Source organism: Schistocerca gregaria, chromosome 9 (genome assembly GCF_023897955.1).
Source record: "Schistocerca gregaria isolate iqSchGreg1 chromosome 9, iqSchGreg1.2, whole genome shotgun sequence".
Taxonomy (NCBI): domain Eukaryota; kingdom Metazoa; phylum Arthropoda; class Insecta; order Orthoptera; family Acrididae; genus Schistocerca; species Schistocerca gregaria.
The window spans coordinates 141,280,483-141,303,064 of record NC_064928.1 but is presented as its reverse complement, the minus strand read 5'-3'; the positions used below and the strand labels follow the sequence as shown (position 1 = coordinate 141,303,064).

Here is a 22,582-nt window from a genome sequence, read left to right as displayed (position 1 = left end):
CATCCAGCATCTCTACGATCGTCTCCATGTGAGAATAGCAGCCTGCATTGCTGCGAAAGGTGGATATACACTATACTAGTGCCGACATTGTGCATGCTCTGTTGCCTGTGTCTATGTGCCTGTGGTTCTGTCAGTGTGATGTATCTGACCCCAGGAATGTGTCAATACAGTTTCCCCTTCCTGGGACAATGAATTCACGGTGTTCTTATTTCAATTTCCAGGAGTGTATTTTGTCAGTGTTACAGTATGAACATGGCCTCTTCCAGAAATAACATCTAACAACCCAGCACTGCACTGGCAAGTGTTATTTTGTTCCAGCACACCAAAAGTAGACTAATATGCTCCTTGCATAGATTTTTAGTTGGCTGATTAAAAATTCACTGATGATGTGTGCACATTGTTGTAGTGTCCACTTTGGTTTGCCTTATGATTATATTTATAGTCTTCCGCTAGTCACAACAGCCAAAATACTATTTCTATATATTTTTACGTCGCATACTGCTCAGTTTCAGGTGTAGTGGATTGAACGACTTCTACTCAGTATATAAGAATGGCTACACTACTATCAACAAGCAGCACCCAAGTTTCATCCATTTAATACGAGCGTTGTTCAATAAGTAATGTCCCACATTTTTTTTTTAAAAGCCAACGTCCTTGTTGGTGCTTCACATTTGATGTTTGTTCAGTGCGCCGGTAAAGTTTCGAACCGTTCTGGCAGATGGCAGAGCTGTAGCACAACGTCAAAATGGCGTTTACATATGACCCACATTACAAGCAATGCGCTGTTATTGAATTCTTGTGTGAAGAGAAACAAACAGTGGTGTACATCCATTAACATTTCTGAGTAGTGTATGGTGATGCCGCAGTTGGTAGGAGTACAATTAGGCGATGAGTAAAGAAAGTTACAACCTAAGGAAATGCAGAAACAGAGCTTCACGAGTAGCCACGCCCGGAACGTCCTGTCACAGCCACTGGTCCAGACATGCTGAATCATGAAGATGGCATTGTTCGTCCCGACCGGTGCATCAAAACTTGACAATTGGCTCTACAGTTGTCATTCAGCATTGGAAGAGCGTCTGCAATGATCGAGACTCTCGGATATTCAAAGAGATGCTCATGATGGGTTCCACGAATGCTCACAGCGGACCACAAGATTAAAAGAAACGGCTTTCATCTGTTTGGGCCGCTTAAGGATTCTCTATAAGGAAAACACTTTGAAGATGATGAGAGCATCAGTCAAGCAGTGAAAACATGGCTACACCTACAGGTCAAGATCTTTTACCAGCAGGGAATACATGCTCTTCCACAACGTTGGCGTATGGCCATAGAATGTGATGGAGACTACGTAGAAAAATAGGATATGGACAAGACATGTTGATGTATATTGCCACAAAACTCTGACTTTTAACAATGAATATGTTCTGAGAAATAATGTGGGGAATTACTTATTGAATGACCCTCATATTAATGAAGAGGATTAGTTAGAATACCACACGCAGAAGGGAGCTCCACCACACACAACATTACAGCTATGGCACACAATGCATTTTATTTTTTTCAACAGTAGGAGTCGAAGTGTACTGTCTATTTTTAAAAATGTGCACACTTTCTCATCCAGAAAATGCTAGTTACGATGAGCTCATTCAGCTGCTAAGCGAACATTTTGACATTCAGACTTTTGTATGTCCATCCTCTTAACAGGTCTCTGGGACGACGGCCGTTTACTATCGTGACAAGGTTGATGGTTGGAGTACTGACACATTATCTGCCTATCCAGTAATGCAACTTAGGGGTTATGCATGGGGATATTATCAACCTGTACCGCATCAAAGACAGCCTGAAGATGACGCAATGAAGCACTGAAACTGGTAGTGACAAAGTAAATTAAATTCATAAGGACAGCTATAGGTGTTTTTATTTTTTGTCACGATTTTGACACTCAGGTTCATGTTGCTGGAGTGCAATTTAAATTTTTCTGCATCAAGAAGCCACCTGATCTGACTTTAAAACAGTGCACGGCCAAACTTAGGGGGCTAACAAGTTTAAGTGACCTTGTGATCTAAGCTATAGCGGTGTTATGTTACATGATTTAATCACGCAAAATGTGTTGGATGCACACACTCCTGCTGCAATTCTCAAATTGCCAGATAACAATATGGAAACAGTTTTGTCTATTATGGAATCTCGAAGTGCTGTGGACACAATTGAGGTTGATTTTATGGTCTCATGTATTTCTCACGTTAAAAGTGCACAAAACATTCAATCTAAAGTTCATGCTAATGTTAAAATGAATAAGAGCATGCTCAGACTAACAGTAGACCTAAAGGTAAAAATTTTCTGTCTGGTGGTACACAACATGTGCTTCAAATACAGTGAGGAAAATTAGTACACAGTAATTTCAAATCATGTCAGACAAGCTTGTCCTAGAATGGCACATACTGAACACAAAACACTAGTGCTTGGCATATGCAGTTTGCCAGCAACTTTTAATAGTATTAAATAATATGTTTCATTTCATGTAATCAGTTCTCCTCCCAAGAACCATGGACCTTGCCGTTGGTGGGGAGGCTTGCGTGCCTCAGCGATACAGATGGCCGTACCGTAGGTGCAACCACAACGGAGGGGTATCTGTTGAGAGGCCAGACAAACGTGTGGTTCCTGAAGAGGGGCAGCAGCCTTTTCAGTAGTTGCAGGGGCAACAGTCTGGATGATTGACTGATCTGGCCTTGCAACATTAACCAAAACGGCCTTGCTGTGCTGGTACTGCGAACGGCTGAAAGCAAGGGTAAACTACAGCCGTAATTTTTCCCGAGGGCATGCAGCTTTACTGTATGGTTTAATGATGATGGCGTCCTCTTGGGTAAAATATTCCGGAGGTAAAATAGTCCCCCATTCGGATCTCTGGGTGGGCACTACTCAGGAGGACGTCATTATCAGGAGAAAGAAAACACGTTCTACAGATCGGAGCATGGAATGTCAGATCCCTTAATCAAGCAGGTAGGTTAGAAAATTTAAAAAGGGAAATGGATAGGTTAAAGTTAGATATAGTAGGAATTAGTGAAGTTTGTTGGCAGGAGGAACAAGACTTTTGGTCAGGTGAATACAGGGTTATAAATACAAAATCAAAAAGGGGTAATGCAGGAGTAGCTTTAATAATGAATAAAAAAAATAGGAGTGCAGGTAAGCTACTACAAACAGCATAGTGAACGCATTATTGTGGCCTAGATAGACACGAAGCCCACGCCTACTACAGTAGTACAAGTTTACATGCCAACCAACTCTGCAGATGAAGAAGAAATTGAAGAAATGTGTGATGAAATAAAAGAAATTATTCAGATAGTGAAGGGAGACGAAAATTTAATAGTCATGGGTGACTGGAATTCGAGTGTAGGAAAAGGGAGAGAAGGAAACATAGTAGGTGAATATGGCTTGGGGCTAAGAAATGAAAGAGGAAGCCACCTAGTAGAATTTTGCACAGAGCACAGCTTAATCATAGCTAACACTTGGTTCAAGAATCATAAAAGAAGGTTTATACATGGAAGGAGCCTGGAGATACTGACAGGTTTCAGATAGATTATATAATGGTAAGACAGAGATTTAGGAACCAGGTTTTAAGTTGTAAGACATTTCCAGGGGCAGATGTGGACTCTGACCACAATCTATTGGTTATGAACTGTTGATTAAAACTGAAGAAACTGCAAAAAGGTGGGAATTTAAGGAGATGGGATCTGGATAAACTGACTAAACCAGAGGTTGTACAGAGTTTCAGGGAGAGCATAGGGGTACAATTGACAGGAATGACAGAGATGAAGTAGTGAAGGCAGCAGAGGATCAAGTAGGTAAAAAGATGAGGGCTAGCAGAAACCTTTGGGTAACAGAAGAAATATTGAATTTAATTGATGAAAGGAGAAACTATAAAAATTCAGTAAATGAAGCAGGCAAAAAGGAATACAAACGTCTCAAAAACGAGATCGACAGGAAGTGCAAAATGGCTAAGCAGGGATGGCTAGAGGACAAATGTAAGGATGTAGAGGCTTATCTCACTAGGGGTAAGATAGATACTGCCTACAGGAAAATTAAAGAGACCTTTGGAGAAGAGAACCACTTGTATGAATATCAAGAGCTCAGATGGAAACCCAGTTCTAAGCAAAGAGGGGAAAGCAGAAAGGTGGAAGGAGTATATAGAGGGCCTATACAAGGGCGATGTACTATTGGACAATATTATGGAATTGGAAGAGGATGTAGATGAAGATGAAATGGGAGATACAATACTGCGTGAAGAGTTTGACAAAGCACTGAAAGACCTGAGTCGAAATAAGGCCTCAGGAGTAGACAACATTCCATTAGAACTACTGACAGCCTTGGGAGAGCCAATCCTGACAAAACTCTAACATCTGGTGAGCAAGATGTATGACACAGGCGAAATACCCTCAGACTTCAAGAAGAATATAATAATTCCAATCCCAAAGAAAGCAGGCGCTGACAGATGTGAAAATCACCAAACAATCAGTTTAATAAATCATGGATGCAAAATACTTACGCAAATTCTTTACAGATGAATGGAAAAACTGGCAGAAGCCGATGTTACGGGAAGATCAATTTGGTTTCCATAGAACTATGGGAACACATGAGGCAATACTGACCCTACGACTTATCTTAGAAAATAGATTAAGGAAAGGCAAATCTACGTTTCTAGCATTTGTAGACTTAGAGAACGCTTTTGACAATGTTGACTGGAATACTCTCTTTCAAATTCTGAAGGCGGCAGGGGTAAAATACAGGGAGCGAAAGGCTATTTACAATTTGTACTGAAACCAGATGGCAGTTAGAACAGTCAAGGGACATGAAAGGGAAGCACTGGTTGGGAAGGGAGTGAGACAGGGTTGTAGCCTCTCCCCGATGTTATTGAATTTGTATATTGAGCAAGCAGTGAAGGAAACCAAAGAAAAGTTCAGAGTAGGTATTAAAATCCATGGAGAAGAAATAAAAAGTTTGAGGTTCACTGATGACATTGTAATTCTGTCAAAGACAGCAAAGGACTTGGAAGAGCAGTTGAACGGAATGAACAGTGTCTTGAAAAGAGGGTATAAGATGAACATCAACAAAAACAAAACGAGAATAATGGAATGTAGTCGAATTAAGTCGGGTGATGCTGAGGGAATTAGATTAGGAAATGAGACACTTAAAGTAGTAAGGATTTTTGCTATTTGGGGAGCAAAATAACTGATGATGGTCGAAGTAGAGATGATATGAAATGTAGACTGGCAATGGCAAGGAAAGCGTTTCTGAAGAAGAGAAATTTGTTAACATCGAGTATAGATTTAAGTGTCAGGAAGTCATTTCTGAAAGTATTTGTATGGAGTGTAGCCATGTATGGAAGTGAAACATGGACGATAACTAGTTTGGACAAGAAGAGAATAGAAGCTTTCAAAATGTGGTGCTACAGAAGAATGCTGAAGATTAGATGGGTAGGTCATATAATTAATGAGGAGGTATTGAATAGGATTGGGGAGAAGAGGAGTTTGTGGCACAAATAGACTAGAAGAAAGGATCGGTTGGTAGGACATGTTCCGAGGCATTAAGGAATCACCAATTTAGTATTGGAGGGCAGTGTGGAGGGTAAAAATTGTAGAGGGAGACCAAGAGGTGAGTACACTAAGCAGATTTGGACGGATGTAGGTTGCAGTAGGTACTGGGAGATGATGAAGCTTGCACAGGATAGAGTAGCATGGAAAGCTGCATCAAACCAATCTCAGGACTGAAGACCACTACAACAACACTCAGTTCTAGGTACAGTGCAAATTTGTTTGAATTGTTGAAACCGTACAGACTAGACAATGTGTTACTAATCTGTGTTTCAGTGCCTTGTGGAACAGCTCCACAAACCAGAGCCTCCAAAAAGATCAAGGATGCCTTGACAAAAACAGGCTGAATAATTGGAACAAACAATTTTAATGATCATATTATTTCAGCTATATAGGCACTGTCCTAGAAATATGTGATTTCACTGCTCATACAGACAGTGGTGAACTGCCACTGTTCACAGAAAAACTTGTGGTGTACATTTTTGTACAAAATAACAGTTCTGTCTTGATGTCACTCCACACTTATTCAAAGCCTGGAAGCCTTCCTTTTTCACATTTGTGACAATATCACACATAACATGAAGACCTTAATCATCACTGTATTTCTTTGCCGACTGAAACATTTTCACTCCTCCTCCATTCTCCTTGACAAATCAGTCACTTCTCATAAAACAACTGCTCATTGCCCTTCAGGTGACGCATCAATACAGTAGGTTGTTGCAGAACAAGATATGACAAATGAAAACTCTGATGTCACACTCTCACAAGATCCTGGAATGTGTAAATATTTTTCAATGGTAAAGGTTACCAGTATCAAGTTTGCACATTCACTTTCCTTGCAAATCAGTCTCTCTCTCTCTCTCTCTCTCTCTCTCTCTCTCTCTCTCTCTCTCTCTCTCTCTGTGTGTGTGTGTGCTACTAAGCTATCCAATTCACATCTGATTGCAGAAAAAGTAATTACTCGTAAGACTGACTTCCAACAAGAAAAAGTACGAGTTGAAAAAAAGGCGACTACACATGATGAAAGTGACCTGTTGGTAGCAGTAAGCAATGTCTGCTGGGACTAGCACCACACGTGCTCTTAATACTGTATATCGTTATAGTGATCACATTTACAATTTAACCTATTTTGTGCTTTCATTATATTTACTATGTGTACATTTAATTTCCAACCAGCTTCATTCCTTGTTTCATTGGAATATTTCCATCTTTTTTCCACACTGACTAAAACCTGAGAACTTTTTTTTTACACACTAGTCTTGTGTAAGAACAAAGATTGAAATGACAATTCACAATGCATTAGGCAAATTGTTACCATCAAAAACAACTAAATGATACATTTGTCTTCCTGTGCTGTGTTCAGGGTTATACAATCATTTCACAAGACAACCTTTTGGGCTTTGACTGTTAACTTTACAACAAACTCTACAATTACCTGACATAGTTGGCTTGGAGAGAGTGATGAGTAAGCAAAAATGCCGCAGATTTTTTATTAAAACCTTTATTTAGCAAGATTGAAACATAGAAAACAGTGTTTATGATTATCAACCAGTAAAACAGTCATCATCAGATCTGGAAGTTGTTAAAAAGTTAGAAATACTTCCAAAAACTATAGCATTATTAAGAGCATTTATGCAAAATTTTTGGGAATACATATCAAGATACATACATGTGGTTTCTACATCAAGAGAATAGGTAAGACACTTAGCCATTTCGGTGTTGTATTCCTGAGCAAAGTATAATAAGATTGTTTGGATATGATCCAAATTCAATGGCACAAAGCTATGTGCAATAACATTTCAGTAAAATATACCTTACAATAGTATTTACCAATATATGTATGTCAAACACACTGTGCAAACAATATTATGAAAAGGAAAGTTGGTGCTCACCATATAGCAGAGATGCTGAGTTGCAGATAGGTCCAACACAAAGACTGTTCCAAATATAGCTTTCACCCATTAAGGCCTTCAACAATAGATCTCTCTCTCTCTCTCTCTCTCTCTCTCTCTCTCTCTCTCTCTCTCTCTCTCTCACACACACACACACACACACACACACACACACACAACTGCAGTCTCAGGCAACTGAAACCACACTGTGAGATTCAGCAACAGTGCATGATGGGAGTGGCAACTGGGTGGGGGTAAGGAGGAGGATGGGGGCGAGCAAAGGGACAGATAGTAAAGTGGGGGTGGCAGACACTGCTGCAGAATAGATAGACGGCACGGGAGAGGTGGAGGGGAAGGGGGGGGGGGTTGTACTGGAAAAGGAGCAAAGTAAAAAGACTTAATGTAATGATGGAAAGACAGCTGTGTATTCCTGGAGAATGGGAACAGGGAAGGTGCTGGATGGGTGAGGACAGTGACCAATGAAGGTTGAGGCCACGAGGTTACAGGAACATAGGATGTATTGCAGGTAAAGTTACCACCTGCACAATTCAGAAAAGCTGGTGTTGGTGGGAAGGATCCACACGGCACAGGCTGTGAAGCGGCCACTGAAATGAAGGATGTCATGTGCAAACATAATTTTAGCAAATTGGGCATGACATAAGGTAAGTCATCCTGCATGGGTACAATGTCAGTCAGAGTCACGAAGATTGAGGCAGCAAACTGACTGACTGGCACAGTGTACATAGGATCAGAGGTTACTGAAGATGTTACCTCATGGCAATACAGTATAATGAATTGGAAATATAATACAATACAACAATTAAAAGGGGCAAATAGTACACAGTAATTTAAAAACAAATAATACAACCAAAAATTATAGCTATGAAACTATTACAATTTGTGTAATAAAACTTAGGCTGCACAGATAGAAGATGCCTACTACTGGCTTAATTGCTATATCAGTGATTATCCAGATATAAAGTACACATACAAACCCAGGAGAGATCCACTTGATGCTGGAAGGTGGAAGGGCCACCTGTGGAAGAGAACACAACACCAAGCAGTAGCCAAGCTAAACACAGCTGAATGAGGGCAAAAAGGAGACAGAGCAGGATAAGTACAAAGCAACCTAAGTAAACAAAGTGGCAAGTGGAAAGCGAAAAACTTCGTGACAATGTCAACAGACTAAGGACATGTCAATTGGCCAAGGGCAAAGAGACAAATACAATCCGAACTGCGACCAGAAAGAAAGACCAATTACAATGAGAGACTGTTGACCAACAGTCCATAGTGAAGCGATGACAGTAGTTGGCAATATCAGACATGAGTACAAAACTGACTGACCATTTGCTGGGTAGCCGTATTTGTATAGACCGCAAAGGACACTGCTAGCCATTGTATTCACGTGGTGAGCTGAGTGGGGTACTCATGCTGCGAGTGCAGCACTGTGGTGAGACTGTGATCTCTAACAGCCATCAGGTCCATTACCTTTGGCGAGTATTCAACTTCCATGGAGCCCACCAGAGTAATATTACGATACATTAATAATATTATGTAGGGATATCTGGCAGTAATAATCTTTTATTATTTACAGTCTTCATTGTAAAAACATTACCTATTAGATACCTAGAGGCTAAATAAATATACAGTGGATTACACTGCACAATAGAACAACCAGGAGAAGCAGGCTCTCTCTGTAGTATAACGAAAAGACACTGTTACTGATCTAATATAGTTGTAAGTGATATATGCAAAGCAATACATTTATGATTCGACTACAACTTGTCATTTGAAATGAAATGCTTTCAATAACTGGCTAGTAGCAGAAGTGATATGTAGCTCGATGTCTACATGAAGCATTTAGTGATGTTCAGGATAGATACTGGTTATTCTTCATAGTATTAATTACATGATGGCTGATTCTGTTGGATGCCACTACGTATTTCAATTTAAACTGATTCTTAGATGATACTTAATAATATCAGTCACGATAGGTATTATTCATGTAGCACAGATTAAGGCTGTTTAAGGTGTACACTTAGACATAATACTGATGATGATATTTTCTTCCTGGTACATACACACTATGTGTCATTAGTCAACTGTAGAATTTGTATTGCATAACAGTTATCACTCTCATAATCCAGGCTAAAGACAGGCATTGACTAAGGTCATGCTGTCACTTCTTCCAGCATGACGTGGTTTCATAGTTATGTATGTATGGAAACATTGGTACTGTATTGTTATTTACCATATGCTCAAAGCTGTACCATAGACATAGATCTATGCATCATATGCACCATTAACAATAAGCATTTTGTTCAACACCTAGGAATCTAAGCAACAGTGTAAACCCTTTGCTATTTACACTAAATCTATGGGTGACTGGGTCCACTGTCTAAGCTCACGGTAGCATGTCTTTTACCATTCCCTGCTCTGTCACTAAAATATGTAAAAGCATTGACTTTGCCTTACAGTTTAGCATTTGGCCACATTTGCAATGTAGACATAGGTCTACATATCATATATTCCGGTAACAACAGGACCATGATAATTACTTTTTCTATTAACAATCTTTTGCATCCTTACTACAATCTGTCCAAATGTTGTATATATTATGTTACATTTCAGTCTCTTTTACAACCACTTTAATTCTAGAACTGAAATTTGTAACAGAGACATAGGTCTACGTACCATATAGTTCAGCACCTGATGGGTCAAAAATTTTAATTCTATTATAATCTTGTATATCTTCACTACAGATTGTATGAATTATTGTATATATTACATTACATTGTACTTTCTTTCACCACAACATTAGTTCAGGAACTAATGTCTCGTGTTTAAGAAGCCACACTTTACACCTAGAGTCTGGTAGTGTTTTTTAAATTTTATACAGCATTTGGTAAGAGTTGGTTACAGTGCATATATTGTACTGCCTTTTTAAACTTAAGGTCAACATTTATGTATGTCCAGTAACATGCCGGTCATTGTTTGCCTTAATCCTTGTGTCCACACTCAAAAAATTATACTTTGGGATAACCCAATGAATTTTTTGTTGTACAGTCATGGATGGCAACACTCAGCTCTGGGTATATACAGAATCATTGCAATGAGGCATTCTAATTGTTGCTGGCTACTGTTGCGCAACATTATGAACTGTTCATTATTGCGTAAGCTTTCCTATGGTGAACCTCAAATTCTGGATTCTCATGGATGACAAACTGAAATGCTCTACATCTGAATACAGCAGATTAAACTACAAAGCAAGAAAAGTCTGTATTAGAAAGTTATTTTCAACTGTTGATGCAGCAGAGGATGATGCTACAGATTTCAACGATAAAGATCCTACCTACGAATGGATTCCAAGTAAAGCAGATGCTGCTGATTCAGATATTGAAGATGATATTGGGACTTGTAGTTATATTGAAGTTGAATGAGAGACAAATAAGTGTGAAAGCCACTGACAAATGAAGAATTTGATGCACATCTTGGTATAATGATTACTGCTGGAGAATGATTCTCTAGCACTGAACACATGACATAAATGTGGAAAACAAATGCATTCCAATTGTATTGTGCAAGCTTATCCCTCAACAGATTTTGGCAGATAAGCAGATTTATAAGATTTGGTATTGTAAACACTAGGGCTGAGTATTTGTAAAGTGACAAACCTTCTGTAATATCTGACATTTTAAATTCTGAATTCAAAGGTTTGTAAAATCTATGTGCCTTCTGATTGTCTCACTGTTGATGAACAGCTTTTGCCTTACAAAGGAAAGACAAGATTTACTCAAAACCAGCCAAATATGGTTTGACAATTTGGTGATTCACAAAATTCTTATCCAATAACTTGCCAAATACATACAGGTACATCTGGTTCTGGAAGAGAAACTAATCAAGGGAAGATGGTAGTTAAAGATTTATTTTACCATTCCAAAGGCACTAGCAGACATATGCTCACTGCAATTTTTTCACAACTCTATCATTAGCAGGGTTTTTGACTTGTAATTTGTCCATACTGTGAAAAGAAACAAGCCCTATATACCCACAGAAATGCAGCCTTCCTCTTCATGCCAAGAACTGTCGACCAAATGTGGAATTAGTGAAGGTGATGTTTCTCTGTATTCATATGCTCCAAAGGAGAAGAAAGCGGTTCTAATGTTCACAATGCATTATGATGTATCCATTTCTAGCCCTGTTTCAAAGCCAGATGATATACTTTATTATAACAGCACAAAATGAGACATTGATTGGTTGGTTGGTTGGTTGGTTTGGGGAAGGAGACCAGACAGCGAGGTCATCGGTCTCATCGGATTAGGGAAGGACGGGGAAGGAAGTCGGCCGTGCCCTTGGAAAGGAACCATCCCGGCATTTGCCTGGAGCGATTAAGGGAAATCACGGAAAACCTAAATCAGGATGGCCGGACGCGGGATTGAACCGTCGTCCTCCCGAATGCGAGTCCAGTGTTGAACCACTGCGTGAGACATTGATAATATGGCAAGTTGTGTACTCATTGCAGTGTAAAAAGGAGGACACAGAGATGGCCACAACCATTGTTTACAACACTGTGTATACTGCTTGCTTTGCAGCATACATTATTTACACAGATAACAATCATCAAGAGAAAATGTGACTGTCAGACAAATACTGTTTCTACTGAATCTGGGAAAAGATTTGGCAATGCCTTCCATTATCTCTAGATCATGAAGTCCTAACTAAATGAGAAATTTTTCCATGAAATTGGGTATTGAGTGCATGATAGGAGAACCCAATTCTAGTTCTTGAACAAAAGGAGGCTCTGTGAAAATGAGATGCTTCTGCATGGCTGAAAATCATAACTGGTGACTTTTGTATGCAAATCTCAATCAAACAAAATGTAGAGGAAAACAAGAAAAAGTTGCAAGAAATGTAAAAAACCAATATGTGATGAACATTTCATTACAACAACAGTCTGTGGACTTTGTAAATGAATAATAATTCTAAGTTTATCTTTTGCACTGTAACGAGCAGTAAAAATTAGTAGCTACGTAACATTATGTAATTTACTGTCACATATACTAAAATTGATATATTTTGCACATATTTATGACTATATCTTTTGTACTATTACTTGGTTGTCTAATAAATATTAAAACTATTACTACATAAAACAAATATTTCAATTATGAACTTCACACCTGTTGTAATTGGAATATGTGGCCACCTGGGTAACCCAAATATAGATTAGAGTGTGCATTACAGTCCTTCCTATTTAAATGTTCTTCTTTGAAAGTATTTAAATTTTGCTTTTATTATGACATTATGAAACTGACAATTCTGTCATGCTTCGGGATGTGTCCTACCAAACAATCACTTCTTTTAGTCAAATTGTGCCATAAATTCCTTCCCTCCTCAGTTCAAATCAGTATTTCCTCATTAGGTACTTAATTCACCCATTTGATCTTAAGGTTTCTTCTGTAGCATCATATTTCAAAATCTTCTATTCTCTTCTTTTCAGAATTGCTTATTGTCTACATTTCGCTTCTGTTCGAGGGCACACTCCTGACAAATATCTTAATTCCTAATACTTCAATTTATATTATATGTTAATAAATTCCTCTTTTGCAGAAATGTTTTTCTTCCTATAGCCCTTTCTGCATTTTATACCCTCTCTACTTTGTCAATCACCAGTTATTTTGAAGCCCCAATAACAAAACTCTTCTACCACTTTCAACGTCTTAATTTATTAATTTTTATTTCCATCATTTCCCGATTTAATTTGACTATATTCCATTAATTTTATTTTAATTTTGTTAATGCACAACAACAACCTATATGAACAACAGACTACTCAAAGTGCTGCCATATTAAAGTCAGCTGGAAACTTAGCCATCATGTTTTGTGACATCATGTTGAGTAATACTAATTGTATGCTATCACGGACTCATATCGTTTTGTTTCTGATACAGTAATGTTTCCTACTGGCAGTCATGATTTTTCTGCACTAGCAAATATTGACAAAGTACTAGAGTACTGTGACAACTTTCATTCCTTAATCAGCCTGTAGAGCATAAATGGCAATAAATTGCCTAATTTCTTTTTCTGACAAAGCAGTTATGCATGTTTTCAGGTTTACATGAGTTGTTTTTGGAGTACGTGGGCTAATATTGTATTTCATAATTAAGATATGAAGAGCACATAAAATTATGTAAATGTAACTAGACTAGATATTGTACCACTGAGTAATCAACAGAGACAGTACAATTTTAATGCAGTGACAGGACTATGATTTACACATGAGTTAATTACATGTTTTTATTTCCAAATTTTAATGCAGCAAACATAATAGTGACTATGCATTTGTAAATTCATTACATACATAAAGCTATTTCTGCCTGGCCAACAGACAGCCTGGAGCCTGTCTATGCTGCTTTCACATCAGCTCCAGTTGTACTTGCCGAATGACATGTCACAAACCATCGACACAAGCTATATCTGGAAGTGAATATATAAAACTACATATTGAGGATGTCATCTAGAACAGTCATTATCACATTATCTTTGGCGTTTACATGGATCTGTTTCACAGGATCATGCCTGCAATTCATTGGTCTATATTCTGTAGCATGTTCATAAAATTGAACAAATGCACTTTTATGAGAGAATGCTCTTACAAATATGTAACATCAAATATTACAGAACTTACTTGTATTAAATTAGTAAGGGAGTTCCACAATCTATTGGAAACACAAAGGTGGAGGAAAAAAGAAGTGGAAGTAGTGGGCATGAACCAACTCTTTTATCTTGATATCACTGTGCACTAAACTATGGCAAGCTGGCTGCATTAGGAGATCTCGACTTTCATGTTACCATGTCCTGAAGGTTTCAACTGTTCATATGGCATTATCTGCCATTTGATCTTAACAAATTGTACTAAGATTGACGTAGTTTTTTAAAGAAATCTTCAGCACATCATTGCCTTGAAATAGCAAGATAAGAGTCATAATAGTAAGACAATCAAATACGAAATGTAATATGACACCTCCCATAGCACACAGCTTACTCCTACACATCATTTTGAGGCCACTTCTGAGTAATTCCGAATAAGCCATGAGAGCGTGTAATGCCTCTTGTTGCCACCCAAATTGCTGTAAATGCATACATAGCCTCTCTATGTTGATTATATGCCTCTTTGATGTTCACCTTATAGACTCTTTTTAAGATTAAGAACTACCTTATGCAACGCACAGCTGTATCAGCGTATTATTACGGGTGATTGATTTTAGTCTTGGATCAGACCATCACCGGTTCCAAAATCATCTCAACTATGCATTTGTGTAGCTGTAAAAACAACTAATAGATGCACATTGTTTCATCACTAATAGTAGCTATATATATGTAATGTGTATGTCCGTTTCACCTCACAGACATTTATCCAAAACAACTGTAACCATCTTTCTAAGACATTACCCATTCTGTTCAAGAGCTCTTCCAACTCCTATGCTGTCTTTGGAATTGCAGTATCAGTGACAATCCTCAATTTTTTTCTATTTGCTCTCTGCAAACTTTAATTCCCTTTCCAAATTTCACCTTGGTTTCCTTCACTGCTTGCTCAGTATAAGGTAAAGTAACAGGATTTAAAAAAAAAAAAAAAAAAAAAAAAAAAAAAAAAAAAAAAAAAAATGCTGGCGTCATACTATTGATTTTCAATTTTTTTTTTTTTTTATTTTCTTAGTACTCATGTCCCTGATGTATATTTGAATTTTCTGCCGTTTTGAATGTTTAATTTATTGTTGACAGTCAAAAAAGGTAGTGTGTGTTTTCGAGTGCTCGAATTTTTATTTTTGAAAAAGGTAGATCAAAGAGTTTGTATTAAATTTTGCTTGATAAACAGAATAAAGTGCAGTACTGCATTTGAAATGTTGACTGAATCTATCACCAATAAGACAAGAGTTTATGAGTAGTATAAATATTTCAAATAGGACTGAAAACAATCTGAAGACAAAGACAACCCTGGAGAGCTTAGCACATCAATTACTGATGACAATGTGAAAGAAGTAAAGAAAATACTTCTGGACAATCGCTGAATCGCCATCAGGGAGGTTGCTGATGATGTCAGCATAGCCCTTGGGTCATGCCAAGCAATTTTTTTTAATGTTTTGGGTATGAAGCACATAGTAGCAAAACTGGTTGTGAAATTATTGAATTCTGATGAAAAATGTTGTTGCATCGACTTCACTCAGGAAATACTGAGTGAAATCAACAATAATCCAGAACTTATAAAGAAGGTTAGAAACATGTGGCAAAACATGGGTATATGGGTGAGACACTGAAATCAAGGCCCCATCATATCAATGTAAACTGCCTGAAGAGCCAAGACCAAAAAAACATTCGACAAGTTTGATCAAGTGTGAAGGTTCTTCACATCATTTTCTTTAATTACAATGGGACAGTGGATCACCAATTCCTGCCTTGTGGTTGTGTGGTCAATAAGGAATACTAACTGGAATTTATGGACTGTCTGCATGAAGCAATCCAAAGAAAATTACCAGAAGTGGGCCAAAACCACTCTCGAAGACTGCATCACGATAATGCTCCCATTCACACGTCATTGCTTGTTCATGATTTTTTGGCAAAAAACGAAACCTTTATGTTGCCTCAGCCACTTTATTAACCAGGTATGGCTTTGAGACTTCTTTCTATTCCTCAGGCTGAAGAGAACCATGAAAGCACTTTGTTTTGCCACCACTGATGAGACAGAAACAGAACCGCTGAACTACATAATGAAAAGCGAATTCCAGAAGGGCTCCCAAGATTGGAAAAAGCGCAGGCAGAAGTGTATTATAACAGAGGGGGATCACTCTAAAGGGGACAAAGTTGATGTTGATGATGAATAAATAAAAGTTCTTTAAGAAAAACAAAAATTTCCATTACTTTTTGATCACACCTCATACACAGATTCAGTAACATCTGTGATGTGCTACAATCCTGTATCACTCTCTTCTCAACCAGTATTCTCCTTTCATGTCATTGTACTCTTTCAACTGTAGTTCCCGTATATATTGTACATAACCTTTTACTTCCTATATTTTATCTATGAAATCTTCATAATTTTCAAATGTATATTTCACTCAACATTTTCAATAACTTTCTTTAAAATATACAGATGCTATAAACAAATGTTTCCTTTCCTTAACTTACCTCCTAAGATGGGTCAAAAGGTTCTTAATGCATTGTGTTCCTACATTTCTCTGGAACGCAAATTCACCTTCCCTGAAGTTGGCTACTACCAATTTTTCGATTCTCCTGTAAGTAATTTACAGGCATTGTTCATTAAACTAATAATTCAGTAATATTCACATCTGTCAGCCACTGTCTTCTTTAAAACTGGAATTATTACATTCTTCTCTAAGTCAGCAGGTATTTCGCATGTCATATTGAGCAAACTATGTGGTACAGTTTTGTCATACTTGGCTTTCCCTAGGGTCTTGCTAATTCTAAGGGAATATTGTCTACTCCAGGGGTCTTGTTTCCACTTGGGTCTTTGAATGGTCTGTCAAATTGTCACTGCAGTATCATATTTCCCATCTAATCTTCATACTTCCTCATTCTTTTCTATAATGATGTCTTAATTTCCCTCACCTGATAGCCTTTCTATATATAACTTCCACTTTTTAGCTTTCTCTTCTATGGTTGGTACTAGCTTGCCATCTGATAACTTCATATTCAAGCAACTGCTTCTCTTTCTTTAATTTTCTGAAAGGTGACATCTGTCTTGCCCCTATATATGTATTTTTGTACAGCTCTGCATTTGTGCTCTAGCCATTTCTGCTTAACCTTTTACACTTTCTGTAAATATCATTTTGTAGACATCTCTTTCACCTACTCATGTATCACATTTTTATATTTTCTCTCATCATCATTCAAATTCAGTATCTCCTGTTTTGCCCATGACTTTTCTTCTAGGCCCTGGCTTTTAACTTAGTTGATCCTTTGCTGCCTTCGCTATTCCATTTCTCAAAGCTGCTCATTCATCTTCTATTGTACTGGTTTACTATGCATCTCAAAAGCAAATATTTACAGTTACATGAACAATTCTCGTTTTCATATTTTTTTAGACCACTGAGAGTGCCTGCTGCCACCAGGTGAAACGTTTTGCTACAAAAACAATAAAAATTCAATTGCAAAAGAACTTAGTTATTCTTCTCTACAGGATAACAGCATTCTCCAGCAGACTGGGTAGTTTACTGCAGAGGAATTGATGATAAACAGCACCTCTTAAATTGTTTGGTAAAGTATATGGTTCCGTGAGTCTGCCACTCCCAATTCCTACTCGGTATTGATACTACAATGAAGCTGGTAGGCTGCTTCCAACATTGCTCAAAGACTTCCATACGCCCACAGACAGTTAATGCAGTAATTTATTATCTCACTGAGTGTGACCCATGTTTCATCCAGAAATTAAATGCAAGCCATGAACTGTGGATATTTAGGTCTCTGTCTTAGAATCCATGACATAATTTTAATCTGGCACTGGGGTGATGTGACTCGAGAATTTTCAGAGTGCTCATGGGAAATTGACCATGAAAGGTAATTGTTTGTAGCTTCAGAAGCTCAAATTCTTTGCACACTTGTCTCAGGATAATTTTCTTATCATTGCAACACTAGCTCCTCTCCTCTGTATCCATTTTGTAAACTGTGGGGAGTCTACTGCAATACCTTATCCCACTTGCAACTGATCACGTGTCTGTAACTTGCTGGAAGAATCTGCTGAATATTTTTCCATACAGATTGCACTACTGAAGAGGTCACTTGATGCATACAAAATATGGCTGTCAATTAACACAATCAGATAAACCATAGTACTATACCCCGACTGCCTTTTTGTCTGTCTTTTCCCACGTGGAATAATAGAACTTGGTTACACTATTTTGGAATCACTAATTTTATTCTAATTCCCACATACACTGATCAACACTGATTTAGGAGGCAGTTGTAAGTGCTACTGTCTGACAACGCCATTATAATCAAAGCCCTAACAAGGAGACCTTACAGACTGACCTGCCCTCTTTGATTTTCTTCATACTTACAGTGCCTACAGCAGTACAGTGAAATCGCAGATAAACTCAAAAAACTTTCCACAAAAAATTAAAAGATTGCTGAGTACTTAAATACAAAACATTTGTTATGTTTTAACACTGTTATTGCAAGCTGGGTGTGTAGCATGAAATTATAGTAACCATAAAGTTGCTGGTCTGAATCTTATTACTTACACCTTTATTTACTATTACTTACATTTCATTCTTATTAACAAATAAAAATGTTTGTTAACAAATATTGAATAATAATCTTACTAAAAATATATTTTCATTTTAATTACTAATTGCATGAAATCACAGAATTCACAGATAATTGAAATTTAAATGCAGAAATGCAAAGTGTGAAATGGGCAACATTATATTTTTCTATTTGTGGGGACTGTTTATTATTGTGAACTTGTGGTACAGCCATTAATTCAAAAAGTAATCAAATGAAAGCAGGATTGGAAACAGCACATACTGTGTATGTCACCTCAGAGAATCCCTCGACAAGCAATAGAATACAATCCTATTGGATGAAAGAGTGTGAGAAAGTCAAAGAAGGGATGGTGAAGCAGGAACCAGCCATAAGGTCTAATACTGAATGAGCAGTAGCAGCAGCAGCAAAAGAAGAAAAAGATCATTACTATTGAAGAAAATAATATTTTTTCATTGGACAATAACGTATTTCTCATGTCTGTGACAAATTGTAATTTAGTTGCATACAATCAGTAATTAAAAGTAAGCATATGTTATTTTTATTAAAAGTACGATTCAGTATTTGATAACTAATATTTCTACTTGGTGCTAAATATGAAATTTGAAAACAAGTAAAAAGAAATGTAGATTCAATCCAGCAACTCCATGAATGCTAGGCTCCTATGCTATGGGCTGAGTGATTGCTGATTATGTTAACTGATAATAAATGGTTTTTACTTAATAGCACTCTGAACTCTTCTCATCTTTCAAGATGAATCTACCAAGTTGTTTCAAATTCAACAATATGAAGAAGATCCAGACTGTGAGCTCCCCTTTTATGAACAAAGACAGACACAACTATAAGAAACGAGCAACGGATATCATCAGAAGGACAGCCTGCACACTGAGTACTGTTCCCTCCACGGACAAGCAGAATGGCTCATACTTCTTTAAATACTTATTTCCAGACATTGGTTGATAGGACTTTTCTTTCTAATTTGGCAGCTCCATCTGTTGTCCGAATATGAGAACTTTTCAAACATGCTGCATATCTCTATATAAGAAGCTTAATGCACTGAGTGATGCACATTTTTGTTACTAAATTCCCTACTCACTAGATTACATTAGCAGGAAGGTTTACAAGTGCATTTAACACTTTATTAACAGCTGTAGCTGAAGTCACAAATGAAGGCAAGCGAGTTTAGGCTGTTATGTGCACCTACGTTACGCATTCTCTGACAGCCAATGCAAATTCATTAGTGTTCTGAGCACTCTGCTGTGAATCATGTAGCCAATGTGAGCATTAAACATGATTTTAGTGAGCTACTTGGTGAATCTTTAATGCATTTCTTGTGAGTTGTCTTAGCTGACAGTGGTGGTACGCGACAAATTCTACTTAAGCAAGCAAGTGACATAATTTGCAAAATAAAGGCTTTCTTCTACCAGACAGCACATTTTCATGCATAATGCAACTGTCATTCAGAACCAGCTACAATGCAATCTCCATCCATGCTTCGACCTGCACACGCCACCATTGTTCGAGAATTGGACTATACGTTATATAAAGCTTAACATTCCTGTGTTCTACATGACTGTCAACAACACACCAGCAGTGGACAGACGACAGGGAACATGACTCACCTGAAAGTCATCCTCCCTCATTGTGTCCTTGTCTTTCCTGTCCTCTTCCTCCTTAATGCTGAGAGCTCTAGAGCTGAGAAAATCTTCTGAAGATGAACATTCCTGGAACAGTTTTAAAAATGCTTCATAACATGAGAGGTAAAACAGAGTTAATGCAATGCAGTCAAGTGAAATTATGTGGTACTGAGCAAATTATATGAGGAAATAGGACAGCAAATGTAGTAGATGGCTTTTGCCATGTTGGCATAAGAGTAATGGTGGCTGAAGAAAACAGGATACAAAATGTAGACTGGCTACAGCAAGAAAAATATTTGTGATGAAGAGGAATATGCAGATATCTAATACCAATTTCAGCATTAGGGAATCTTTGCTGAGGATATCTGTGTTGAAGTGTAGCTTTATACAGAAGTCAAATGTGTACAATAATCAGTTCAAACAAGCAGAGACCAGATGTTTTTGAAATATGTTGTTACAGAACAATGCAGAAGATTAGGTGGGTAGATCGAATAACTAGTGAGGAGGTATTGAACTGAACTGGGCAAAAAACAAATTTATGATAAAATTTGATTAATTGTAAGGAATGGTTGATAGGACACATCCCGGGGCACCAAGCAATGACCACTTTTGTTTGCAGAGGGAAGCATAGGGGTAAAAACTGCAGAGGGAAAGAAGAGATTATGCAGATTGCAGTGGATGTAGTTATGCATATATGTCAAGGGTTCCAAGGAATAGACTAGCATGGAGAGCTGCATCAAACTAAAGACCATAGCACGCAAGGCAAGAAAGAGACTACAACAAACTTTCAGACAAAATCACACAGAAATACTCTGCCCACCTCCTTTGTTATGCATCTAACAAACGCCTTTACAGAAGTGATTACATCTATATGCATGGTATTAAGAAGAATCATATAGAACATTTGTAATGCACACATATACATTATAGTCAGTCCAACAGATAATGTAACTGTTCAAATGCATTAAATGTCAACAACTACAGCCGATGTAACGTAGAGTTGGGGATGGAATGTTCTTTTAATAAAATGGTGGTGGCTTCACACAAGAGAGAACATCAACACTGCATCACATTGCTCAGAACATTACGAACAGTGAAAGTGAGTGTATGGGAATGCTGTCTGTCTTACAAAAGGAAGATTAGGGTTTAATGTCTTGTTGGCATTGAAATCATTAAAGACTGCATCTTACAAAAAGTCAGAACATAGAATTTACATCAAGGAATTGGTGACAATGCTAAAATTTGTTAATGGCCAAAGCAAAATAAATAATAGATGTTCTTGATAAAGACTGTGTGGTAATATTGCATAAATTGTGGTACACTTTTCAAAATAACCTCTATTCAATGAAAAAGATGATGGTGAGTCAAATGAAAACCTTAAATATTTTTTAAAATATTATTTATAGTGCAGAAGTGGTACAAAGCTGCATTACGTTTCACCATAATCTCCCCCCCCCCCCCCCCCCCCCCCCCGCTCAATGCAAGTCCACCAGTGCTTACAAAGTGCATAAATTCCTTTAGAAAAAAATTCTTTTGGAAGTCCGCACAACCACTCATGCACCGCGTGGCGTACCTCTTCATCAGAATGGAACTTATTTTCTCCCATTGCATCTTTGAATGGTCCAAACATATGGAAATCACTTGGGGCAAGGTCTGGTGAGTATGGTGGATGAGGAAGACACTCAAAATGCAGGTCTGTGATTGTTGTAACTGTTGTACGGGCAGTGTGTGGCCTCGCATTGTCATGTTGCAAAAGGACACCTGCTGACAGCAATCCACGTTGCTTTGAGTTGATTGCAGGCTGCAGATGATTTTTTAGGAGATCTGTGTATGATGCACTGGTGACAGTAGTCCCCTAGGCATGTAATGCTCCAAAATGACACCTTTTTCATCCTCCAAGGGAGTCAGCGTAATCTTCCATGCTGATGGTTCTGTTCAAAACTTCTTTGGTTTTGGTGATGAGGAATGGCGCCATTCCTCGCTCGCTCTCTCTCTTCATTTCCAGTTGGTGGAATTAAACCCAGGTTTCATCCCCAGTAACAATTCTTGCAAGGGAGCCATCACCTTTTTGTTCAAAGTGCCGAAGAAGTTCTTCACAAGCATCAACACGTTGTTCTCTCACTTTAGAAGTCAGCTGCTGTGGCACCCATCTTCCAGACACTTTGTGAAACTGGAGTACATCATGCACAAT

General features: G+C 37.9%; 1 protein-coding gene across 6 annotated transcripts in view; it reads right to left on the bottom strand.

Annotated features, from left to right (window-relative positions):
- Positions 1 to 22,582, bottom strand: part of LOC126291707 (gastrula zinc finger protein XlCGF52.1-like) — a 127,261-nt gene that overhangs the window by 37,780 nt on the left and 66,899 nt on the right. For all 6 annotated transcript variants that reach the window (XM_049985364.1, XM_049985359.1, XM_049985361.1 and 3 more), the window contains one exon: positions 20,377 to 20,478. In XM_049985364.1, the coding sequence (XP_049841321.1) occupies positions 20,377 to 20,478 (102 nt within the window). The remainder of the gene's footprint in view (positions 1 to 20,376; positions 20,479 to 22,582) is intronic.